We start from the raw sequence: 27,040 nt of genomic DNA, 5'->3' as shown, positions 1-27,040 counted from the left end.
TTGTAGACCTACCAGGTGTTGCAACCTGATATCACAGAATCAGGACGACATAACAACCGAGCTGTATGACCTAAGTAAGTAAGTAATGAACAATTTATGGCCAAGTCAACCACTATCAGGGACGTGGGGTGAAAAGAATCTCATATCGGTTCCATAACTGTTACACTGTGAGTGAGCTGGAGGCAGGAGGCGGCTGATCGTTAAGCACGAGGTTAAGCACCTCCAGCAAATTCATTATCGTCAGGAGTTCGCTCATCTAGAGGAAAGGAACTCCTATCAAGCAAGGTCCTCTGCAGCAGTAGAGATGGTCGGGTTCAGGTTTGAAAAATTAGGACAATGTCGGGTTCGGGTCGGGTACAGGTTTGTGAGATGATAAAATGTCGGGTCTGGGTCGGGTACTGAAATAAAGTATTGAATATTTTTTTATTCGTTTCTGTTAATTTTAAGGCTTGTTCGTTGTTTGGGCCTATACCCTTTTGGTGTAAGAGAAATATAAAATATCTAGTTTGAGTATTCCAAAAAATTAGTTCGGGTCCAGCTCGGTTTAAGACTGCAAAAATTGTCGGTACGGGTCAGGTTCGGGTTTGATAAGAGTTTTCATTCGGGTTCGGGTCGGTCCGAGTTTGAAAGGAATTTCTAAATCGCGTTCGGTCGGGTTCGGGTTTACAAATGTGAAACGACCATCTCTATGTCAGCACCTCAGTCCCATCATCGAGGATGGACTTATCCGCGTCGTGGGCAGAATTAGTCTAGCCGACCTACCCCAGGATCAACGACGTCCAGTTTCAATTCCCGAGCACTTCTTTGGGAAAATCATTTTGAATCACTTCATAGAAGAAATCTCCACGCTGGGATGGAGACATCATTGCGACTTCCAGAGACAATATCGGAACCGCGCAAATTCCAGCACAGATGGGTCAATTGCCCAGACCCGGGTGATTCCATCACCACCTTCACGCATACCAGGTGGATCTTTGTGGTCCATTTACACCCTGCCAGACCCCAGAGCTAAGACCAAGATGGCCGTCTACGTCTGCATCTTTGTTTGTTTTCCACCAAAGCGGTGCACTTCGAAGTTGTGTAAAATCAGTCCCAGGAGCCTTCATGCTGCACTCATAGATTTACTGCGCTGCGCGCAGGCCTGAAGTAATCTATTCCGACGACGGACGCAATTTCGTTGGAGCCAACAAAGAACTCGCCGAACTGGCACAAACATACAACAACGAGCTATTCAAAATGAATTGGTTGGGATAGCCGCTACCAAAGGATAAAGTCCAAATTTCGGAGGACTCTGGGGCCTGCTTCAATATTTTGGAACTGCAGACTGTGCTTTACCAGGTTCGGCAATAATGAATTCCCGGCCCCTAACGGCAGTCTGGACCGACGCCAGTAGTCCAGAACCGCTCACCCTGGACACTTTCGATTGGGAGACCCATGACGCTCTTTTCCCAGCGGAATACCTAAACATGGAAATCTATCATTGTGCGATGGAAGTTGGACAAGTTGTCCTCATCGGAGATGACAACAATCCCGTGGCGTGATGGGAATCGTCATCAACACATCCGCCCCGATGAGTCGTGCGTGTCGCCACGTTCGCGTCGGAACCAGCATCTACAAACGGAACGTCCGGCTGTTAGCCCCATTACCAATCGAGTTACCAGCGCCAACAACGCATGGAACAATCTTCGATCCATGAAGTAGCGGAATATGAGAGGATCCCCACCTCCAGCTTTGGGACAATCGTCTGCGCTCTCCCCCAAAGGGGAGAAAATGGAAATGTTAACTTCATCCGGTGCTAATCTTGAAGCTCCGGCCCCAAATCGATCAAATCTAATTTTGATGTGCAACATTGTTGCACAAGACGATCGACGCAGCACAAGCAAAAAGTGCTGAACGGTCCATCAGTGAACATTGACCGATGGACAAAAAGCGCCCGCATCAGCACTTCGCGTGTTACAATATGGTCACCAACCATCCAGCTATCATGAATCGTCAAACGATCGCAATGAATCGCCTGCTTTGGAGCGTGCTAGCGGCACACTAGGAGTTAATTTTCTAAATCAGTATGGCGAAAGGCATCTAAGGTTCGATTTCCCGAAATTAAGCACCTTAATCGAAAAATATTTGGTGAGCGTAGTAGCGGACACCATCTCCATAACCGTGCCAAATAGTTTTTCATGGAAAGTTCTAATTTGAGAAAACCCGCATTAGACCTTTCGCCATCAAATTTCTGGCGGTTAACTCATGCTGGCTATTTTGCGCATATAAATACAATAGCGCCTGGATGTAGAAGCGGCGTGTAGAAAATCAGCCACTGCCAATAATTCATTGTCGAGACAACTCGAAGTCAGCGGCGCCATCCGGCTGGCCAGCGGTCACGACCCATGGGTCCAACGTGCATCGATATCACCGCTGCCTCAGCAATGCAATGCGCCCGCCTATCACTATAAACTGGGCAACAGCGCATGAAAAACGCACTCAGAAGGACAGACATCGTTGAACGCACCGCACATACCGTACAGTGTTGTCCTACACTCAGTGCAAATTCTGCTCTTTGATTTTACCCATCAAACGATTTTATAGTCTTTACTAATAAGTGCAACTAATAGAAAGATATTTGAATTTTCTAATTGTTACGTCAAATATTGAAAATGCCACAACCCACAAGGCGCGCGCGCTGGAAATACACTGGGTGTTTTCACTGGGGTGTATTTCCAGCGCGCGCGCTCTTGTGCTTGTGCATTTTCAATGGTTTGACTAGCACAAGAAATCAAATAGTACGTGGAAATCGTGGATATAACATTACAGTGGGACAACACTTCCGTAATAATTGGAGTGTGGCTTCTCGGAAAGCACCCCGAAGTGACGGTGGAGAACAGCATCTCCACACACAGCGTGGCTGGATATGCAATCGACGCCTTATTCATCATCGCTGTAATCATCATCGTGTTTGGCGACAAAACGTGCGCCGCATCCGGTCGTAGAGCGGCAACGAGACGCACAACCTGAACGTGTGACGGGCGTCATCCGACGCCTGCCGAGAAGCACATTGGGTGCATCGGTACCGCCGGTCTTGGTACACCGCACCCAGTGAAATCAATCAAAGAACTTTGTAGCAAATTCGTGAATAAAATCAAATCAGTTCTAGTTTGCATTGTGGTGGTTAGAACCATTTATTTTCTGATCACAGTCCCCGTTACGTTAGTTAACCGTTCGCTAGTTCTTTTACTTTCAGTTTGCCCTGCGGAAGCGGGATTTTGACTTAAGTAAAACAATGTCCATGTTATCTGCAGAAACAAATGAATTGACTGGATCTGTTGAAAATCGTACCCGGCTCTCCACAGACAGTCCATCACCTTGTCTTAGTCCGGCGCGATTTGAGAGAACTGGATTGTTCGTCGAAATCTTCACACAGTTTCACCATCCACCGTTGCTTTGATCAGTCTGGTAAGCTTCCCAGAAGCTGTTCTCGTCCATAATTTTCCATGGCTCTACGCGGTCTATACTGTATCCACCGCCTTGAAATCAACGAACAGATGGTGCGTTGGGACCTGGTATTCGGCAATTGTTGAAGGATTGCCGTACAGTAAAGATCTGGTCCGTTGTCGAGCGGTCGTCTGAAACCGGCAGTAATTTCCCACGAACTCTTTCACTAATGGTAACAGACGTCGGAAGATGATCTGGGATATCACTTTGTAGGCAGCGTGGGATAGTGATCACATGAAAGTTCTCAAACTGTAGCTTGTCGCCTTTCTTGTAGATGAGGTAATAACCCTTCCTTCCACTCCTCCGGTAGCTGTTCAGTTTCCCAGATTCTGACTATCAGTTTGAGCAGGCAAGTGGCTGCTTTTCCGGGCCCATCTTGATGAGCTCGAGCTCCGATACCATATCAATACCTGTGGGCATCGTTGGTAGATTCCTGGGCATTGTTGAGCATCGTGGGCAATTCCTGTGAGCATCGCTCGCAGTTCCTATGGGCATCGCAGGCGGATTTTTCGTGGGCATCGCTGGCGGACTCCTGTTGCATTGCTGGTGGATTCTTGTTCACAGCGTTGGCGGTTCTTGTATGGGCATCGCAGGCGAATTTCTGTGGGCATCGTTGGTGAATTTCTATCAGCTCCTGCGGCACCGCTAGCAGATTATTGTAGGGCATTGATGGCGGATACTTGTTTACAGCGCTAGTGGATTCTGTGGGCATCGCGAGGTTTCTGGGGCATCGTTGGTGAATTCCTGTTAGCATCCTGCGGGCATCGCTGGCAGATTCTTGTGGGCATCGCTGGTGAATTTCTGGAGAGCAGCGCTGGCGGTTCTTTTGGGAAACTGATGGATTCCTGAGGACATCGCTGATGGATTCCTGCGGGCATTGCTGGCAGATTCCTGTGGTGTCGCTGAAGGATTTCTGTGGGGCATCGCTGGTGGATCGCCGGCATCGTGGGCGGAATCCTGTGGACATCGCTGGCGGACTGCTGTGGGCTTCGTTGGTGTATTTCTATGGGCATCATGCGCTGTGCTGGCAGATTCTTGAGGGTATCGCTGGTGAATTCCTGTCGGCATCGCTAGACACTCCGTATGCATCTCTCAGGATTCTATCAACAATCAATCAAGCTACCCAATCAACCTTTCAAGCAACGAACAACAAAACCAATCAACCAATAAAGCAACTAATCAATCTTTTAACCTACCAATCAAGCAACCTTTCAAGCTAGCTCCAATCAACCAAGTAATCAATAAACCAACCAACTAATTAACCAATGAAGCAACAATCAATTCAGCATTCATTCACCAATCAATAAAACTACTATCCCAAGTAACACCAAGCATTACAATATTGCATATATAAATCACAAGTCGGCATGCTAAATGCTGATTGCATTAGATCAGTTTAATGATGTGAAACATTTATTTATCAACTGTCGAACAACGATACTCTAAATCAGCATTACGAATGCAGCGATGCATTACTGATGCTTTATTTCAAAATTCAAAGTAATGAACCATTAATTCGGTCTTATAATTGCCTTTTCCACTTAAAGTCAACTTTTAGGTCTATTTTACAAGCATATATAGCTTCATGGTTGAGAGATAATCAACTAACCAACACAAATTAGCAACTAATTAATCGAGCAACCAACCATTCAAGCCCACTTCTAATCACTCAAACAACCAATTAACCAATCAAGCAACTAATCAATCAACCAGCACCAATTAGCAACCAACCAATCAATCAAGCAACAAACCGATCAACCACCAATCAAACATTTAAGCAAGTCCAATGAACTAGCCAACCAATAAACCAATTGGCAACCAACCTATCAAACAGCTAACCAATCAAGCAACCAACCATTCAAGCAAGCTACCAATCAAGCACCAACTAACAAATCAACAACAGCCAATAATTCAACCATTCAATAGCTACCAATCATCCAACTAATCAATCAGGAAACCAATTATCCAATGAAGCAACTAATCAACCAGCCATCACAAACAACAAACGAATCAAGTAACTAACAAACAATCATTCAACCCGCTTCAATCAATCAAGCAACCAATAGCCAATCTTCAATCAGACAAGCTACCAATCAACCAACTAACATCAAAGAAATAACCATTTCACCAACTAACAAATCAATCAACCAACCAACTAATCAATCAACCATTAACAACCAACAAAACACTGAATCAACTAACCAGCCGAACCAATCAACAAAATAACCACCAATTAAGCAAACAACCAAAAATCAACAATCAAGCAGCCAACCAATCAACCATTCAACCAACTAACTATTCAAGCAACCAGCCTACAATCAATCATTCAACCAACTAACGAATCAAGCAAGCACAACAAACCAGTCAACGAATCAAGCAACCCACCATTCGCACCACACCATTCAACAAGCTACAAATCAATCAAGCAACCAACCAACTAATAAAGCAATCAAGCAACTTAGCAATCAATTGACAATACACCAATCAATTAATTTTCGAGCTGGGTCGATTGATGTATAATGAGATTTCGGTTCCTATCAAAAGTTCATTTTAAGTGATCCTAAAATATGTATTCGTAATAATTAAGGTAATGTATTATTACGGCAGTGTTAAACGTTGGCAGATTAATGTGAACTGGAGATTGCTATGGAAGTGAGCATCGCTAGTCTGGTCGGAAGTCTGGTCGCACCGCTGCGTTTTTACCCATCAGTTAGGGCTCTGTATTTACAACATTGCTCTCGAATTCACCCTTCGGGTCCGTCCAGAAGCGTCGATCGCAGGAATCATTGAAAGCGTTGTACGCACGCCGACGTCATTGTTGTTTGGAATTGTTTGGAAGTGTCACCGGCTTCACTGATATTTGGAACCGCGGACTTTGTCGGACTTGGCCTTCCTTCGCCGTGTTAGTCAGTATTAACAAAACCAGAACTACTCAAAATCTTCCGACGGTACCAGGAGCGTAGAATGGCAGAGCTCGTGATTCTTTTTGCCTTGTTTGATCACCGATGCATCCGGTGCACAACGTATCCACCAGTGTTCAATAGAAGCACAGAACGCACAGCTCTGGTATCCATGTAATCTTTGTCGTCGTCTATCTCTCTGAAAGAGGATGCGAAACCCTAGACCAGTGATCGTATCTTCTGCCTCATCCTGCTCTTCCTACGCCTTGAAATCTTTTCCGGATACTGTTGGCTTCGTTGATAGCCTTCATCAAACCTTCACCACGAAGCGCAGGACCGAAGCATTCCGTACGTCGGATCAACAGACGAATGACAAGATTGGCTTCTCCTCAACGCTTTCATCGTTGACCCAAACACAAGCGCAAGAAATGTGGTAGCGTTCGATGTCTGTCAAAGCTTGACCAACGGCCTAAAATTAGAAGGCGGTCGTTAGTTAATTACTTTCGAAATTCACGCAGCTGATACTTACAAGAACATATTTTTAATGGAGACCGATCGGATCACGGTTGTGCACAAGATTCATCTCAACCGTCAACCTCGTTGGAAGAACTGCAGCTGACAAACGGCTAAGTAACTTGGAGTACTACCTAGGTTTGGAGGTTGTTGTGGCTTCAAAAGGTTAGCAGAGAACAACGGTCTCGGTTCCATCAGAAATACGAGGGAGATCTCCGTTCTTAACAGGCAAAGCGATTCTAACCGTGGCCGTATCGGCAAAGCATCCAACGAACATTCCTTGAGTGCTCCTTTTTCCAGGAGTCCTGTGAAGTCCTGTGCAAGCTTCGATGAATAATAACTCGCACGACTGACGCTGGATATATTTATTTATGGTATATCAGTATAATGGTTTTAGATCTGGCATGATTTTGAAAACGTCAGATATCCTAAAGAGAGCCTCCTTTGTTTACTTTCTCTATCGATTATTACAAAGCCACACAAACATTCAGGTCGGATTTTTGGCAGAATCTGAAGAATTAACTAGAATGCTGAGATGAAAATATTGCACATTTTGAGACAATATTGCGATATTAGCAAAGGAGCTTAATGAAGAGAATCTTTCATTTGGACACGACTTTTCAAAATCATGCTTGTAAATGGTTTCATTTTAAACAATTTTATCCACAAATCAATGTTCTACTTACACTGTGCTATGCGGTTGCTGTGCGCTTTGAGCGACACACGGTCGCTTTGATAGGGCCTGCTTGCTTGTAGTGGTTGACCAGAGCCCACTGCAAGGTTTTTATTCTTCTCCTTGCTGTGTACGTAAGACCCAGCCAACGTAGCGGTGGATTGTTCGTTGATTAATTTGGGGCATCCGGCATCGTAGATTTCACTCCCGAACGACACGACAGCTTGCGGGCTGCCCATAGATTTGCGTTCGCAAACATCTTTGCTGCTCCTCGGATATCGGCGTTCTAAGCTGTTGCACCACTTCGGTGAGGTTCCGGTCCATCCAGCATGGTTGGCGCAATGGCGGCAGGCTTTGACTTACTGTTAAAACTCGCTGCTGCGCTCTATTCTGGGGACCCTTTTACGTATTTCAGTTTCTCCTTACCCAAAAGCCGAAACGAATGTTTTGTTTCTCTCGTCATCTCGTAAGCATTCTCCTGGTCGGACAGGTACATTAAATTTTCTCCGTTGATCTCAATCCCTGGTGAAATTAGCATTTAACCCGAAGGATTTCTTGGGGACTTCACGATGGGCTTCACGCAGAATTTCTTGAAGGACATCGCGAAGAATTTCCTGGAGGACTTCCGCAGAATTTCATGAACGATTTCGCGGAGGATTTCATGGAGGACTTCTCATTGGATTTCCGGAGGACTACGATGGATTTCATGGAGGACTTTCAGAAGAATTCTCCTAAGAAATTCCTGAAGTGTTACCGAAACGTAACGATAACACAGATTCCACCGGTACTTCCCGGAATGAGACGCAAATTTTTCGTGTCGATTTTCACTTTTTCGCGACCAGACCGGACCGAACGACGAAAGCAATTGAGCAAGCCGACGAAAACAAATCATGATCATTGAGGATTGACGTTAGGAATCTGTCAAAACTCAGCAAACACTTTCAAATAAATTTACCATAATATGAGTAAAATACACTGGCGCCTCTGGCGTGCTGGTCTCGTCAGCTCATCGGGTTGCATGAATTTTAAATCGGTTCTTCGGACTCCGATGTCCGGTAATTAGTTCTGGCAGAAGCACATGTTAAAAGTGTGAAACATGTCTTTTACTATCGCGTCAAGCAGTTTGACGAACATTGACTCCGCCCCAAAAACCTTCGGTTGCTGCTTTGTTTGATAGCGTGTATGACGGTTGCTCTTTGTTTGAACGTGTGTAAGTTGTTCGACCAACCATTTGACAGTTGCGCTCGGTTGGAAAAAATTAAAACGGTTTGATTTTGGTTTGAGTTGTCGGGGGGGGTAGATTCGCCGAACATGTTTGAGCATTTGTAGTGAATTGCACAAACCCCATATATTTATGATGGTTGGTGCTCAAGTGGCGCTTCGTCTTCGTGTTGATATTGTTGTCGAATAAATTGATTTTCGTGCCGCTGTTGGTAAAACTTAGTGGATTTGGAATAAACGAGAGGTGGAGTCAATGTTGGTCAAACTGCTTGACCGTGTGTACGTTCCATTACTGACATACCCAAGCAACCAAAGTACGGATAAGATGGAATATTTCGGCTTAATCAGCTCGTATTTTAAGTAACTTTTGTGGCGGGAGCGCAGAAGTGAACTTAAAAGTTCCGTTAAGGGCTTGGAACTCAATGTGAACCAAGAGTGAACCAATTGGTTCAGTTAGGAACAAATTTAAGTTAAATCAGAACTTTTGTTTGCAGGTCACCAAGAAACCTTTATCAGAACCCAAACGCAATATGGCAAAAATCATTTGCCATGCATGCTCTGATTTCCGAGCATACGATGCTGATTTTGTAATCAGTTAGATTCTCGATATTTCCAGAAAAGCAGAAACTATGATGAGTATAAAATCGAAATTCGCTGTAAAATATTGCAAAATAACGGGATGAAAAGTTAGCAACAAAATTGATTTCTTTTTATTGCTGGCAATTTTTTCGGATATTTGTCATTATATCTCCGACAAAACAAAGCTTTGTCGTTGGTTCCTTTTGTCGCTTGTTTCTTGCGCATCCAAGAAAAAATGATTCCCTGGCCCCCAAACCTCCTGTCTCGTCGGAGGCCGTCGTATCAGGTCTGTTTAGGAGTCCCCTTGATAACGCGTGAACTGAAAAAATCGCCTTTCATATTGATTTGTTGTCTCGACGATGCTGACGTGTTGATTATAGATTCATTCATGCATCAGTCGCGAATATTGTCGCGTAGCACCAGTTAGAATTCGGAAGTCGGGACTTCCAGCGAACTTTTCCGAAGTTTTTGTCAAACTAATTGATGCGTTGTTTGGCGCATCTTTACGAATCCAGCGCTTACTTCGAAGTTGGGAAAGTTGCCTGTATCTGGAGAAAATCAACTTCGGTATAAAAAGCGAGTATAAATTTATTCCGGATAGACGCGATCACCGCTAGTGGGTGATTGAATGATTGAAACAAGTGACCGTCGCCCGAGAGCGGCCCGGTGAGCATCCTGTGTGGGGGAATATTGACCAGCTTACCGCCAGTAAACAGGCCAGGTCATTTAATTGGGTTTTACAAGCGTGCTCCAGTGCGGAGGAAAGTACGATGCTGCCCGGAAGCGCAGCAGAAGGTAATTGAATTTTACTCGCCCATACGCAGTCGCAAGTGGATTCCTGTCGAGAGGGAGAGCGAACGGGCCTGCTGCCAGCGAGTAGTTGAAGCCCATTAATTTAATGTTACTACCGCGGCTACGCGGTCGCAGTGATTCCCGCCGAACGGGAGAGTGTGAAAACTAAAAAACTCGTTACGGTTTATGATCATACTGGTACGCGTGCGAACTAAGTTTCCGTTAGTGTAAAAAGTGAACATGCCGACGAACGAAACAATTTCAAGCAGAGCTGGCAAGAGACCAGCAAAAACCAACTCACGGCGCTAGAAGGCGCGCTGAAAGAAAATGACAGAAGATGCCAAAAAACTAAAAAGACCAGCCTCACACATTGGGTGCAAGTTACAAGCACCATTGGAATGCTGGACGCCTGTACACGGCTGCAAGCATCAGGCGTTTTGTTGAAACTAGAGGGCATCGAGGGGCCCCCCATCGACGCAGAAGCTTCCTCTCGCGGCGCTCCACCTACGCGCCAAAAGTGACCTTAGAGGAGCTGGCCAACGCGTCAAAACCAGTTCCTCCAGTACGCGCACAGGAACCGCTGCTGGATCAAACTATTCAGCCGCACACCAACAGGGCGGATCATTTACACGAGATCGATCTCCCTCTGGTTCAATGGTGGTTCGCTGAACCGAGGTGGCTCTCATTCAAGAGCCGTTTGAAAAGCGCACGCATATCTGCGCTAAGTGAAGACGCAGACAAATTCGAGTTTCTATGCATGTGCCTTGAGCACTTCGAACCGGCGAAAAATTCGATTGGCTCTTGAGAATTCAGGGACTTCTTTTTACCGATGCATGGCAAAATTAAAAGCGCGCTTTACAAGCGCCGTAATAATGCCTTTGAAGGGCTACTTCACCCAATTACTTAGGGTGAACAACATTACAAACCCCAATGCCAAGGCGATCTTGGCACTAATCGATACGGTGGACACCACGGTTCATGCCGCTCAACAAATCAACGGAGGACGCAGCCAAACGCTGGATTGCGTCGCAAACGGGCTACTTGTAGCCATTGTGAAGGGAAAATGGACAACTCTACTCCTGTCCAAGCTCGAAGAGAGCCTGGACCTCCAACAGATTTATATGTGGACCGGAATTGTAAACGGAGCTGGAGAAACGAGCGAACCAGCTGGCTTGCCATACTGAATTCGACGGAGCACGAAACGTTAAAACGGTGGCAGCAGCCCCGTCTCCCGATCCTCGAAAGGGAACAATGAAAATGATCAATCATCAAAGAGCCCAAAGCTTGTTTTCGCTCTGCGGCGCAACCAGCGATCATAGCATATTCTATTGTGCTGTATTCAACAAGCTGCCAATCAAGGAGTGATGGAAAATGCTGCAATTGCTTATCGCATGGGCACTCTGCAAAAAGTGCCCTTCTGTGCAGCTGTAAGGAGTGTGGTGCCCGTCACCACACCCTACTACACTCGCCGGCGGGGGAAATTTCCTCGCCATCGACACCTCAAGAGAAGGCCGACGGATCGACCATGCAGGCCTCGGCCTCTACAAGTGACTTGGGGAAAATTATGTGTTTTTGGCAACAGCGGCCATAAACGTACGAGGAGCTTCGACTTGGTACCAAGTTCGTTGTCTATTGGATTCGGGTAGCAACTCATTGGCCTGCCCCACACTGCAGTCCCACTGACCATAAATGGAATCGGCAACGCATCATATGCTTACGACTCTGATTGAGTCAAGGAGTGGTAAGCTTTCAACACAAGTAGATTTGATTATTTGGGGATCAGCCCATCATTACTCTTCGCAAGGGATCGATAAGGGTGCCAGACGACATCGAATTGGCCGACCCTACGTTTTACAAGAGGCAACCCGTGGAAATTCTATTAGGATCCAGGGTGTTCTTCCAAATCATCAGGCCCAGATCTATTAATCTGGGAAATGGACCTGTTTTTCAGGAATCCGCCCTTGGATGGCTAGTCGGCGGACTAGCATCTTTCCCAAAGCCGCGACAAGTCATTGTGGCTGTCGTGGAAGCCAAGCCTGAATACAAAAAGGCTCCAGCTGCCGAAAAACCAGAAGGGTACGACGACAACGAACAAAACTTGGAGAATTGGTTCAGGCATTTTTGGGCGCTCGAGGAGGTGACTTCCTCGGAAGCGACGCCCTACCTCAGCGCGAACATTTGCGAAGAACACTTTCGCAAAAACACCACGACAGGACCGGATGACAAATTCACCGTTCGTCTTCCTCTAAAGCATGAACCCCAGATTCTGGGGAACTCTTTTGAACAGGCAAGGAGGCGCTTGCTATCGTTGGAGAAGCGTCTTACCCATCACCCAGACATATAAGAGCAATATAGGGATTTCCTCAAGGAATATCTCGCCATGCAGCATATGGAGTCCGCCCAGTTGATTATGCAAGGGTAAAATATTATATACCCCACTCCTGCGTAATTAAGCCGGACTCCACCTCAACGAAACTACGAGTGGTGTTCGATGCTAGCGCCAAAACGACGAGTGGCATATCTCTGAATGAGATCTAGCACAGCGGACCGGTAATACAGCGCGAGCTGTTTGAGTTACTGTTAGACTTCAGGTGCTACGACAAGGTAATCACCGCTGACGTCGCAAAAATGTACCGGCAGGTAAACGTCCACGAGGAAGACTCGTGGTTGCAATGCATTCTGTGGAGGAACCACCCCTCCGAAGAAATTCAAACCTACAGATTGAAAACGGTGACGTACGGCGAAGCAGCATGGTCTTTCCTAGCATGCCGAGCGCTTCACGAAGTCGGGGAAGAACTATGTCCCGAGCAGCCGGAGATTGCTGATGCCATTCAGCAATGTTTCTATGTAGACAACCTAATGATGGGGGGAGATTCAGTAGATGAGCTACTACATCGCCGCAAGGCTGTGGAAGCCGCATTACTCAAAAAAGGATTCCCCTTAAGGAAATGGGCATCTAATGATCCCACCGCCATACGCGACGTGGCAACCGAAGACGTAGAACAGGTGATTCACGTAGGAGATCACGACGTCATCAAGACATTAGGAGTTGCATGGTACCCGCAAACCGATACATTCCGATTTCTGGTGGATGACCAGGATCCTCGTAAAACCACTATGACCAAAAGGCAACTTGCCTCCGAGATTTTGAGGCTGTACGACCCGCTGGGCATTATGCAGCCAATAATTATTACAGCAAAGATCCTGCTCCAAGGACTGTGGAAAATCAAATTAAAATGGGATGACCAAATCCCTGCGCAATCACATCATGAATGGCAACAGCTGAAGAATACATTGCCGAAACTCGCAAGCTTGGCCATACCGCGCCAAGCCATTCCAAGTAACGCTGTACACCTGGAACTGCATGGGTTCTCAGATGCATCCATCCTCGTCTATGGTTGCGCAATTTACGCGTACTGCATAGATGACCAAAATTGGAAAACAACTATGCGCCAAGTCCCGCGTAGTACCAATGGAAAAGGCCAATCAGCTGGCCCTGACGCTACCTCGAAAGGAACTCTTAGTTACTTGCCGAATCAATGCATAAGGTAAGCGGCATTATATCATCGCGCATCGATCAAGCCTACTACTGGTGCGACTCGCAGGTAGTATTGGCCTGGATCCACTCGCATGCACCCCACAATGAGGTTTACGTTTCAAACCGGATTAAGGTAATTCGGTCTCTAACAAACCAGGAGGCTTGGCGCTTCATCCCGACCGATCAAAATCCCACGGGTGTAGTCTCAAGAGAAATTTCCGTGAGGAAGCTCTTAACTACAAAAATAGAGCTGTTGCTGCACGCCACAGAATACGTATTGCATAATAAGCCGCAGTTCAAGGCACTTGTAGACCTACCAGGTGTTGCAACCTGATATCACAGAATCAGGACGACATAACAACCGAGCTGTATGACCTAAGTAAGTAAGTAATGAACAATTTTATGGCCAAGTCAACCACTATCAAGGGACGTGGGGTGAACAGAGAATCTCATATCGGTTCCATAACTGTTACACTGTGAGTGAGCTGGAGGCAGGAGAGCGGCTGATCGTTAAGCACGAGGTTAAGCACCTCCAGCAAATTCATTATCGTCAGGAGTTCGCTCATCTAGAGGAAAAGGGAACTCCTATCAAGCAAGGTCCTCTGCAGCAGTAGAGATGGTCGGGTTCGGGTTTGAAAAATTAGGACAATGTCGGGTTCGGGTCGGGTACGGGTTTGTGAGATGATAAAATGTCGGGTCTGGGTCGGGTACTGAGAAATAAAATATTGAATTTTCTTTTTATTTCGTTTCTGGCAATTTTAAGGCTTGTTCGTTGTTTTGGCCTATACCCTTTTGGGTGTAAAGAGGAATATAAATTATCTAGTTTGAGTTTTCCGCCAAAAAATTAGTTCGGGGTTAGCTCGGGTTTAAGACTGCAAAAATTGTCGGGTACGGGTCGGGTTCAGGTTTGAAAAGATTGTTTATTCCGGGTTCGGGTCGGGCTCGAGTTTGAAAGGAATTTCTAAATCGCGTTCAGGGTCGGGTTCGTGTCTACAAAATGTGCAACCCGACCATCTCTATGCAGCACCTCAGTCCCATCATCGAGGATGGACTTATCCGCGTCGTGGGCAGAATTAGTCTAGCCGACCTACCTCCAGGATCAACGACGTCCAGTTTCAATTCCCCGAGCACTTCTTTGGGAAAATCATTTTGAATCACATTCATAGAAGAAATCTCCACGCTGGGATGGAGACAATCATTGCGGACTTCCAGAGACAATATCGGAACCGCGCAAATTCCAGCAGCAGATGGGTCAATTGCCCAGACCCAGGGTGATTCCATCACCAGCCTTCACGCATACCGGAGTGGATCTTTGTGGTCCATTTTACACCCTGCCGAACCCCAGAGCTAAGACCAAGATGGCCGTCTACGTCTGCATCTTTGTTTGTTTTTCCACCAAAAGCGGTGCACTTCGAAGTTGTGTAAAATCAGTCCGCAGGAGCCTTCATCGCTGCACTCATGAGATTTACTGCGCTGCGCAGCAGGCCTGAAGTAATCTATTCTGGACGACGGACGCAATTTCGTTGGAGCCAACAAAGAACTCGCCGAACTGGCACAAACATACAACAACGAGCTATTCCAAAATGAATTGGTTGGGATAGCCGCTACCAAAGGGATAAAGTCCAAATTTCGGAGGACTCTGGGGCCTGCTTCAATATTTTGGAACTGCAGACTGTGCTTTACCAGGTGTCGGCAATAATGAATTCCCGGCCCCTAACGGCAGTCTGGACCGACGCCAGTAGTCCAGAACCGCTCACCCCTGGACACTTTCTGATTGGGAGACCCATGACGGCTCTTCCCATTCCCAGCGGAATACCTAAACATGGAAATCTATCATTGCGATGGAAGTTGGACAAGTTGTCCTCATCGGAGATGACAACAATCCCGTGGCAAAGTGGCCCATGGGAATCGTCATCAACACACATCCCGGCGCCGATGGAGTCGTGCGTGTCGCCACGGTTCGCGTCGGAACCAGCATCTACAAACGGAACGTCCGGCTGTTAGCCCCATTACCAATCGAGTTACCAGCAGCCAACAACAGCATGGAACAATCTTCGATCCATGAAGTAGCGGAATATGAAGAGGATCCCCCATCTCCAGCTATTTGGGACAATCGTCTGGAAGTAGTTAAACTTCATCCGGTGCTAATCTTGAAGCTCCGGCCCCAAATCGATCCAAATCTAATTTTGATGTGCAACATTGTTGCACAAGACGATCAGACGCAGCACAAGCATAAAGTGCTGCCAACGGTCCATCAGTGAACATTGACCGATGGACAAAAAGCGCCCGCATCAGCACTTCGCGTGTTACAATATGGTCACACCAACCATCCCAGCTATCAGTGTAATCGTCAAACGATCGCAATGAATCGCCTGCTTTGAGCGTGCTTACAGCGGCACACTAGGAGTTAATTTTCTGAAATCAGTATGGCGAAAGGCATCTAAGGTTCGATTTCCCGAAATTAAGCACCTTAATCGAAAAAATATTTGGTAGGCGTAGTAGCGGACACCATCCTTCATAACCGGTACCAAATAGTTTTTCATGGAAAGTTCCTAATTTTGAGAAAACCCGCATTAGATGCCTTTCGCCATACAAATTTCTGGCGGTTAACTCATGCTGGCTATTTTGCGCATATAAATACAATAGCGCCTGGATGTAGAAGCGGCGTGTAGAAAATCAGCCACTGCCAATAATTCATTGTCGAGACAAACTCGCAGCAGTCAGCGGCATACATCCGGCTGGCCAGCGGTCACGACCGCATGGGTCCAACGTGCATCGATATCACCGCTGCCTCAGCAATGCAATGCGCCGCCTATCAACTATAAACTGGGCAACAGCCATGAAAAACGCACTCAGAAGGACAGACATCGTTGAAAGCGCACCGCACATACCGTAAGCAGTGTTGTCCTACACTCAGTGCAAAAATTCGCTCTTTGATTTTACTCCATCAAACGATTTTATAGTCTTTTACTAAGTAAGTGCAACTAATAGAAAGATATTTGAATTTTCTAATTGTTACGTCAAACTATTGAAAAATGCCACCAGCCACAAGGCGCGCGCGCTGGAAATACACTGGAGTGTTTTCGCAGGGTGTATTTCCAGCGCGCGCGCTCTTGTGCCTCTGCGTGCATTTTTCAATGGTTTGACGTAACAATTAGAAAAATCTGTCTTTCTATAAATAATCAGTAAAGACTATAAATGCCTGGATGAGTAACCCCAGAATTAATGTGTAGGACAACACTGTCCGTAAGTAATTGGAGATGTGGCCCTTCTCGGAAAGCAGCCCCGAAGTGACGGTGGAGAACAACATCTCCACACACAACTTGGCAGGATATACAATCGACGCCTTTATTCATCATCGTCATCGTGTGGCGTTGGCGACAAAACGTGCGCCGCATCCGGTCGCTAGAGGCGGCAACGAGACGCAGCAACCTGAACGTGTGAGCGGGCGTCATCCGACGCCTGCCGAGTCAGCACGTTGGGTGCATCGGTACCGGCCCGGTCTTGGTGCACACCGCACCACAGTGAAATCAATCAAAGAACTTTGTAGCAAATTCGTGAATAAAATCAAATCAGTTCTAGTTTAGCATTCGTGGTGGTTAGAACCATTTATTTCTGATCACAGTCCCCGGTTACGGTAGTTAACCGTTCGCTAGTTCTTTTTACTTTCAGCCGTTGCCCTGCGGAAGCGGATTTTTGACTTAGAGTAAAACAATGTCCATGTTATCTGCGAAACAAATGAATTGACTGGATCTGTTGAAAATCGTACCCGGCTCTCCACATGACAGTCCATCACCTTGTCTTAATGTCCGGCGCGATTTGAGAGAACTGGATTGTTCGTCCGAAATCTTCACAGTTTTGCACACCATCCACCGTTGCTTTGATCAGTCTGGTAAGCTTCCCAGGGAAGCTGTTCTCGTCCATAATTTTCCATAGCTCTACGCGGTCTATACTGTCGTATACCGCCTTGAAATCAACGAACAGATGGTGCGTTGGGACCTGGTATTCACGGCATTGTTGAAGGATTTGCCGTACAGTAAAGATCTGGTCCGTTGTCGAGCGGTCGTCTACGAAACCGGCTTGATAATTTCCCACGAACTCTTTCACTAATGGTAACAGACGTCGGAAGATGATCTGGGATATCACTTTGTAGGCAGCATTAAGGATAGTGATCACATGAAAGTTCTCAAACTGTAGCTTGTCGCCTTTCTTGTAGATGAGGTATATAACCTCTTCCTTCCACTCCTCCGGTAGCTGTTCAGTTTCCCAGATTCTGACTATCAGTTTGAGCAGGCAAGTGGCTAGCTTTTCCGGGCCCATCTTGATGAGCTCAGCTCCGATACCATATCAATACCTGTGGGCATCGTTGGTAGATTCCTATGGGCATTGTTATGAGCATCGTGGGCAATTCCTGTGAGCATCGCTCGCGGATTCCTGTGGGCATCGCAGGCGGATTTTCGTGGGCATCGCTGGCGGACTCCTGTTGCATTGCTGGTGGATTCTTGTTCACAGCGTTGGCGGATTCTTGTAGGCATCGCAGGCGAATTTCTGTGGGCATCGTTGGTGAATTTCTATCAGCATCCTGCGGGCACCGCTAGCAGATTATTGTGGGCATTGATGGCGGATACTTGTTTACAGCGCTAGTGGATTCTTGTGGGCATCGCGGGCGAGTTTCTAAGGGCATCGTTAGTGAATTCCTGTCAGCATCCTGTGGGCATCTCTGGCAGATTCCTGAGGGGCATCGCTGGCGGATTTCTTTGAGCATCGTTGGCGGATTCTTTTGGGAAACTGATGGATTCCTGAGGACATCGCTGATGGATTCCTGCGGGCATTGCTGGCAGATTCCTGTGGGTGTCGCTGAAGGATTTCTGTGGGCATCGCTGGTGGATCCTTGTGAGCATCGTGGGCGGAATCCTGTGGACATCGCTGGCGGACTGCTGTGGGCTTCGTTGGTGTATTTCTATGGGCATCATGCGCGCAATGCTGGCAGATTCTTGAGGGTATCGCTGGTGAATTCCTGTCGGCATCGCTAGACACTCCCGTATGCATCTCTCCAGGATTCCTATCAAGCAATCAATCAAGCTACCCAATCAACCTTTCAAGCAACGAACAACAAAACCAATCAACCAATAAAGCAACTAATCAATCTTTTAACCTACCAATCAAGCAACCAACCTTTCAAGCTAGCTACCAATCAACCAAGTAATCAATAAACCAACCAACTAATTAACCAATGAAGCAACCAATCAATTCAGCATTCACAATTCACCAATCAATAAAACTACTATCCCAAGTAACACCAAGCATTACAATATTGCACATATATAAATCACAAGTCGGCATGCTAAATGCTGATTGCATTAGATCAGTTTTAATGATGTGAAATTGCATTTATTTATCAACTGTCAGACAACGATACTCTAAATCAGCATTACGAATGCAGCGATGCATTACTGATGCTTTATTTCAAAATGTCAAAGTAATGAACCATTAATTCGGTCTTATAATTGCCCTTTTCCACTTAAAGTCAACTTTTAGGTCTATGTTTTTTACAAGCATATATAGCTTCATGGTTACTTGAGATAATCAACTAACCAAGCAACCAAATTAGCAACTAATTAATCGAGCAACCAACCATTCAAGCCCACTTCTAATCACTCAAGCAACCAATTAACCAATCAAGCAACTAATCAATCAACCAGCCCACCAATTAGCAACCAACCAATCAATCAAGCAACAAACCGATCAACCAACCAATCAAACATTTAAGCAAGATACCAATGAACTAGCCAACCAATAAACCAATTAGGCAACCAACCTATCAAGCAACTAACCAATCAAGCAACCAACCATTCAAGCAAGCTACCAATCAAGCAAACAACTAACAAATCAAGCAACCAGCCAATAATTCAACCATTCAAGTAAGCTACCAATCATCCAACTAATCAATCAGGAAACCAATTATCCAATGAAGCAACTAATCAACCAGCCATCAACCAAACAACAAACGAATCAAGTAACTAACTAAACAATCATTCTAACCCGCTTCCAATCAATCAAGCAACCAATAGCCAATCTTCCAATCAGACAAGCTACCAATCAACCAACTAACTTATCAAGGAAATAACCATTTCACCAACTAACAAATCAATCAACCAACCAACTAATCAATCAACCATTTAAGCAACCAACAAAACAACTAATCAACTAACCAGCCGACCAACCAATCAACCAAATAACCAACCAATTAAGCAAACAACCAAAAATCAACCAATCAAGCAGCCAACCAATCAACCATTCAACCAACTAACCAATCAAGCAACCAGCCTACTAATCAATCATTCAACCAACTAACGAATCAAGCAAGCAACCAACAAACCAGTCAACGAATCAAGCAACCCACCATTCATACCACACCATTCAAGCAAGCTACAAATCAATCAAGCAACCAACCAACTAATAAAGCAATCAAGCAACTTAGCAATCAATTAGGCAATACACCAATCAATTAATTTTTCGAGCTGAGTCGATTGATGTATAATGGATTTCCGGACTTCCTATCAAAAGTTCATTTTTAAGTGATCCTAAAATATGTATTCGTAATAATTAAGGTAATGTATTATTACGGCAGTGTTGGAAACGTTGGCAGATTAATGTGAACTGGAGATTGCTATGGAAGTGAGCATCGCTAGTCTGGTCGGAAGTCTGGTCGCACCGGCTGCGTTTTTACCCATCAGTTAGGGCTCTGTATTTACAACATTGCTCTCGAATTCACCCTTCGGGTCCGTCCAGAAGCGTCGATCGCAGGAATCATTGAAAGCGGGTGTACGCACGCCGACGTCATTGTTGTTTGAATTGTTTGGAAGGGGTCCACCGGCTTCACTGGAGCCATTTGGAACCGCGGACTTTGTCGGACTTTGGCCTTCCTTCGCCGTGTTAGTCAATGTTAACAAAACCAGAACTACTCAAAAATCTTCCGACGGTACCAAGGAGCGTAGAATGGCAGAGCTCGCAATGATTCGTTTTGCCTTGTTTGATCACCGATGCATCCGGTGCACAACGCATCCACCAGTGTTCAATAGAAGCACAGAACGACAGCTCTGGTATCCATGTAATCTTTGTCGTCGTCTCATCTCTCTGAAAGAGGATGCGAGAAGCCTAGACCAGTGATCGTATCTTCTGCCTCATCCTGCTTCTTCCTACGCCTTGAAATCTTTTCGGACATCTTGTTGGCTTCGTTGATAGCCTTCATCAAACCTTCACCACGAAGCGCAGGACCGAAGCATTCCGTACGTCGGATCAACAGACGAATGACAAGATTGGCGTTCTCCTCAACGCTTTCATCGTTGACCCAAACACAGAAGCGCAAGAAATGTAGATAGCGTTCGATAGTCTGTCAATAAGCTTGACCAACGGCCTAAAATTAGAGAGAGCGGTCGTTAGTTAATTACTTTCCGAAATTCACGCAGCTGATACTTACAAGAACATATTTTTAATGGAGACGCCGATCGGATCACGGTTGTGCACAAGATTCATCTCAACCGTCAACCTCGTTGGAAGAACTGCAGCTGACAAACGGCTAAGTAACTTGGAGTACTACCTAGGTTTGGAGGTTTGCTTGTGGCTTCAAAAAGGTTAGCAGAGAACAGCTTGGTCTCCGGTTCCATCAGAAATACGAGGGAGATCTCCTGTTCTTAACAGGCAAAGCGATTCCTAACCGTGGCCGTATCGGCAAAGCATCCAACGAACATTCCTTGTGATGCTCCTTTTTCCAGAGGCGTCCTGTGAAGTCCTGTGCAAGCTTCGATGAATAATAACTCGCACGACTGACGCTGGATATATTTATTTATGTAGTATAATCAGTATAATGGTTTTAGATCTGGCATGATTTTTGAAAACGTCGAATATCCTAAAGAGAGCCTCCCTTTGTTTACTTTCTCTATCGATTATTACAAAGCCACACAAACATTTAGGTCGGATTTTTTGGCAGAGATCTGAAGAAATTAACTAGCATGCTGAGATGAAAATATTGCACATTTTAGACAATATTGCGATATTAGCAAAAGAGAGCTTAATGAAAGAGAATCTTTCATTTGGACACGACGTTTTCAAAAATCATGCTTGTAAATGGTTTTCATTTTAAACAATTTTATCCACAAATCAATGTTCTACTTACACTGTGCTATGCGGTTGCTGTGCGCTTTGAGCGACACACGGTCGCTTTGATAGGGCCTGCTTGCTTGTAGTGGTTGACCAGAGCCCACTGCCAAGGGTTTTTTATTCTTCTCCTTGCTGTGTACGTAAGACCCAGCCAACGTAGCGGTGGATTGTTCGTTGATTAATTTGAGGCATCCGGCATCGTAGATTTCACTCCCGAACGACACGACAGCTTGCGGGCTGCCCATAGATTTGCGTTCGCAAACATCTTTGCTGCTCCTCGGATATCGGCGTTCTAAGCTGTTGCCACTTCGGTGAGGTTCCGGTCCATCCAGCATGGTTAGCGCAATGGCAGCGGCAGGCTTTGACTTACTGTTAAAACTCGCTGCTGCGCTCTTCATTCTGGGGACCCTTTTACGGTATTTCAGTTTCTCCTTACCCAAAAAGCCGAAACGAATGTTATGTTTCTCTCGTCATCTCGTAAGCATTCTCCTGGTCGGACAGGTACATTAAATTTTCTCCGTTGATCTCAATCCCTGGTGAAATTAGCATTTAACCCGAAGGATTTCTTGTAGGACTTCACGATGGGCTTCACGCAGAATTTCTTGAAGGACATCGCGAAGAATTTCCTGGAGGACTTCCCGCAGAATTTCATGAACGATTTCGCGGAGGATTTCATGGAGGACTTCTCATTGGATTTCCCGGAGGACTACGATGGATTTCATGGAGGACTTTCAGAAGAATTCTCCCTAAGAAATTCCTGAAGTGTTACCGAAACGTAACGATAACACAGATTCCACCGGTACTTCCCGGAATGAGACGCAAATTTTTCCACAATCGTCGATTTTCACTTTTTTCGCGACCAGACCGGACCGAACGACGAAAGCAATTGAGCAAGCAACGACGAAAACAAATCAATGATCATTGAGGATTGACGTTAGGAATCTGTCAAAACTCACAGCAAACACTTTCAAATAAATTTACCATAATATGAGTAAAATACACTAGCGCCTCTGGCGGTGCTGGTCTCGTCAGCTCATCTGGGTTGCATGAATTTTAAATCGGTTCTTCGGGACTCCGATGTCCCGGTAATTAGTTCCTGGCAGAAGCACATGTTAAAAAGTGTGAAACATGTCTTTTACTATCGCGTCAAGCAGTTTGACGAACATTGACTCCGCCCCCAAGAAAACGCTTCGGTTGCTGCTTTATTATTAATATTATTCTTTATTAAAGAGGTTTTCAGCCCTTGGCTGGCTCACCTCTGGAGCGGTTGCTGCTTTGTTTGAACGTGTGTGAAGTTGTTCGACCAACCATTTGACAGTTGGCGGCTCGGTTGGAAAAAATTAAAACGGTTTGATTTTGGTTTGAGTTGTCGGGGGCGGAGTTTAGATTCGCCGAACATGTTTGAGCATTTGTAGTGAAGTGGCACAAACCCCCATATATTTGTTGATGGTTGGTGCTCAAGCTGGCGCTTCGTTCGTTCGTGTGTGATATTGTTGGTCGAATAAATTGATTGTTCGTGCCGCTGTTGGTAAAACTTGATGGATGTTGGAATAAACGAGAGGTGGACTCAATGTTGGTCAAACTGCTTGACCGTGTGTACGTTCCATTACTGACATACCCAAGCAACCAAAAGTACGGATAAGATGGAATATTTTGGCTTAATCAGCTCGTATTTTAAGTAACTTTTTGTATGGCGGGAGCGCAGAAGTGAACTTAAAAGTTCCGTTAAGGGGCTTGGAACTCAATGTGAACCAAGAGTGAACTAATTGGTTCGGTTAGGAACAAATTTAAGTTAAATCAGAACTTTTGGTTGCTTGGGTACGCACCTCGCAAGAAACCTTTATCAGAACCCAAACGCAATATGGCAAAAATCATTTGCCATGCATGCTCTGATATTTCCGAGCATACGATGCTAGTTTTGTAATCATAGTTAGATTCTCGAATATTTCCAGAAAAGCAGAAACTATGATAGTATAAAATCGAAATTCGCTGTAGAAATATTGCAAAATAACGGGATGAAAAGTTAGCAACAAAATTGATTTCTTTTTTATTGCTGGCAATTTTTTTCGGATATTTGTCATTATTATCTCCGACAAAACAAAGCTTTGTCGTTGGTTCCCTTTTGTCGCTTGTTTCGCTTGCGCATCCAAGAAAAAATGATTCCCTGGCCCACGCAAACCTCCTGTCTCGTCGGAGGGCCGTCGTGTCAGGTCTGTTTAGGGTCCCGCCCTTGATGTGCAACGTGAACTGAAAAAAATCGCCTATTTCATATTGATTGTTGTCTCGACGATGCTGACAGTGTTGATTATGAATTCATTCATGCATCAGTCGCGAATATTGTCGGCGTAGCACCAAGTTAGAATTCGGAAGTCGGGACTTCCGAACCGAACTTTTTTCCGAAGTTTTATTTGTCAAACTAATTGATGCGTTGTTTAGCGCATCTTTAGGCGAATCCAGCGCACTACTTCCGAAGTTGGGAAAGTTGCCTGTATCTGGAGAAAAATCCAACTTCGGTATAAAAAGCGGTATAAATTTATTCCGGATAGACAATACGAAGATGATGCCTCTCCTCATTCTAATGGCAATAATTCATTGCTATCTGGCAGAATGTGCGTGAAACATGGCCGCCGTTGACCCTTTCTTGTTAGGTCCACAGTGAAATCCCATAAGGAACTATGTATCAGCCTGTGCGTGAAGAAGTCGCGAATTGAAGCTTCACGTTTCACGTCTTGAGATTTATTTAACTAAGTCAAAAGTGGCACTTTGCGATCCCAGTGGATTTCAAGCAATTTTATCAGTGAAACAAATTTGAAAAACATTTAGAAAATATTGTGTGCAAGTTTCAGTACAATTTTCACACGAAGCACGTTCAAACTTGCGTTCAAACAAGTTGTACTAAAATAGAAATATTTCACACAATCAAGCATGCTGTGAGAGAAATGTTTCACCTACCCTCTTTGCCTTTAGTGCAAACGCGAATCGCGAATACACAGCAGCAGCGACATCGACTTTCGTTATTTCCATGATTATTATTGGTTTGGTAACCGATAGGAAATTGTGATAAATTAGAGTAAGAATTTCACGACTTTTACTATGTGTCCCCGTTTAATATTATCTTATTAGATTTGATATTATACTTTTTTTTCCTTAACGTTATAATTCGTAAAGCTTATTTGGTATTCACTATAGATTCCATAATTTAACATTACATATTATTTTGTCAACAATATTTTTCGCTAAGCGCTGTTCCATGTGTTCATGTCAATTGAGTTCTAATAAACTTTTCTTAGGTAACTAATGGTTTATGGGTTTTAATCGAAGGAAGCGTCTAATTTTGTCGATAGTATAATATTGATGGATATCTGGTTGAACTACAGTTCTAAAGATGCCAACTTAACATAGTTTTATAATTTATAATTTCTGATGAACGTCTAACTGTTTTGTAATAATTTTGCAACAAGCTCTTCGAAGCAGATACACATTGGACTTTTCCAGCATGTTTCCCACACTAACAACTAACGAGATCAACGACTTACTAGCTCTAACTCTGCCTTGATATGTCTCAATCCTAACACTATTGGATCGAACTTTGCGATCGCTTGCCCCGGCGTCAAGCGAAGGAAGCCCGATTCTAGGCTTGCGTGTAACTCCCTCTTGCAAGCTTAACAACGGATTACTTACATAAGCGAGGAGTGGGCCGGTACGAATGCTGCTTTACCGCGGCGACGAGTAAAGCAGATTGTCCAGATTAAGCTTATTTTTGTTGGGAAGCGGTGCTCCGTGACCCGGCCGGCCCCAGAAGGAGGACCAGGTGTCGAAGTGCTGTTTGCTGGTTTCGAACTCCACCACTCGGGTGGTTTCCATCCGGCGCTGCTTCTGGTTCATTTGGGTGCATAGTTCGTGGAGGTATTCATCGCCCGAGTGCCGTGCAGCTACGCTGAAAACATTGGAAGAAAGCGTTTGGGAAGGTTAGTTCCGAATTGGCCGGCTTGTAACTACCGGATGTAGGGGCTGTACTAGTTTTGCTAGATTAGTGGTGCCGTTGCTCTGGGATGCGATAGTTTACCCATTGGAGCTGTACTTATCGATTTTGGTAACGTCGGTTGTCCCGAGGCTGATGGGTCTTGGTTGCGATCGACGCTTGGCCAGCAGGGGTACCAACTCGACCCCACCCGTGATCATGCAGTTCCGAGTGGGAGCGATTCTGGTGGCACGTTTGACGACCGGGGCCCGCCCCGGCGTGCTTTGTTGCGACTGCTGACATAGTCGAGGAACACGGCGATCGGTGATCTTGTCGGTGCTGGGATTTGGCTCGTCTCGGAGCGCTTGGCTGGGAGCCGTTGCTGGCGGTGCAAGAAGGGCTTTCGGAGGGCTTACGATGGGGCGAGACGCTTGGGCGCTTCCCGTGGAGATCGGCTCGAGACTATTGCTCACGCATTGACACACGCACCGGGAGCAGCAGTTTGAAAACTTTTTCAAATATTTGTTCTCCTCTTCAAGCTGGCGCTGCATCTTGGTCACAATGTCAATGTCTAAATCCTGGAGAGTTTCCTTGGTCGTCCAACCCTGAAACGTGGAATAAAGGAAATTGATAGTAAGATCGGAAAACAATCAGTTGGCAGGTTCTCTCAATACGGTAGCACGTGTTTTAGAACCACGTTGCTGCCAAATGATAAGTTTTTACTTCTGCTATGTTACGAAAAAAGTGTAAGTGCAATTCTCTGCCAGAATGGGCATAAATATTACACGCAATGTTCTTTATGTATTAAGCCACAAGAAATTACTGATCTGGAGACGAGCTTTATCAAGCTGAAAGAAGGAGGAAATCACAGAGACAAAGTATTCACAATTCTTCTCCAGTTTCATTAACAGACCCAGCGATGCCATATTTGAAGATATGTCTTCAATTTGAAGTCATTTTATTTTCTGAAGATCTTTAATTATCCATTAGCTAGCCGACCCTGAGATTGCCGAATAGTCTCTTGTGTCCTGAGTGGGTTAGTTACTGTTTGTTTACGAGGTAGTATCACGATCGAGTATATTTAGCAAAGATTTTTTATTTATGTTTCATAAATTTTACAAAACGTTTTACGTTACGCACAAGAATCAAAATCAAAAGCCAAAATCCTGGTATTTAACTTCCAATTAATTGAGATGTGTTCAATATCCAAAAGCAAC

At 45.2% G+C, this 27,040-nt stretch overlaps 2 protein-coding genes and 1 long non-coding RNA gene across 13 annotated transcripts in view; 1 reads left to right on the top strand and 2 right to left on the bottom strand.

Annotated features, from left to right (window-relative positions):
- The first annotated feature begins 12,792 nt into the window (after positions 1–12,792).
- On the top strand, positions 12,793–14,316 carry LOC134207526 (uncharacterized). Its single transcript, XM_062683228.1, has 2 exons — positions 12,793–13,712; positions 14,184–14,316. The coding sequence occupies exons 1-2, from the start codon at positions 12,793–12,795 to the stop codon at positions 14,314–14,316; spliced, it is 1,053 nt and encodes a 350-aa protein (XP_062539212.1).
- Positions 14,317–20,843: 6,527 nt separating this feature from the next.
- LOC134217059 (uncharacterized) lies at positions 20,844–22,287 on the bottom strand. The gene is made up of 3 exons (XR_009980905.1): positions 21,879–22,287; positions 21,183–21,534; positions 20,844–21,119 (listed from the first exon to the last, which is right to left on the bottom strand). It is a non-coding gene; the product is annotated as an uncharacterized LOC134217059 (long non-coding RNA).
- A 2,678-nt stretch (positions 22,288–24,965) lies between these two features.
- LOC134216986 (uncharacterized) overlaps positions 24,966–27,040 on the bottom strand; it is a 37,943-nt gene continuing 35,868 nt past the window's right edge. For 10 of the 11 annotated variants that reach the window (XM_062695745.1, XM_062695758.1, XM_062695751.1 and 7 more), the window contains 2 exons: positions 25,929–26,428; positions 24,966–25,799 (listed from right to left, as the gene is read on the bottom strand). In XM_062695745.1, the coding sequence (XP_062551729.1) occupies positions 25,577–25,799; positions 25,929–26,428 (723 nt within the window). In that variant the 3' untranslated portion in view covers positions 24,966–25,576. Of the gene's footprint in view, positions 25,800–25,879; positions 26,429–27,040 lie in introns of all 11 variants that reach the window. The other variant, XM_062695806.1, reaches the window with a different exon arrangement.

This window comes from Armigeres subalbatus, chromosome 1 (genome assembly GCF_024139115.2).
Source record: "Armigeres subalbatus isolate Guangzhou_Male chromosome 1, GZ_Asu_2, whole genome shotgun sequence".
In the NCBI taxonomy this organism is placed as follows: Eukaryota; Metazoa; Arthropoda; class Insecta; order Diptera; family Culicidae; genus Armigeres; species Armigeres subalbatus.
This window is presented reverse-complemented; position numbering and strand designations above follow the sequence as displayed.

Bases quoted from the DNA above. Each gene is read 5' to 3' on its own strand.
- LOC134207526 (XM_062683228.1), top strand. From the start codon at position 12,793: ATGTACCGGCAGGTAAACGTCCACGAGGAAGACTCGTGGTTGCAATGC. The intron at 13,713-14,183 runs GTAAGCGGCATT...TTACACTGTGAG, and splicing joins TTGCCGAATCAATGCATAAG to TGAGCTGGAGGCAGGAGAGC.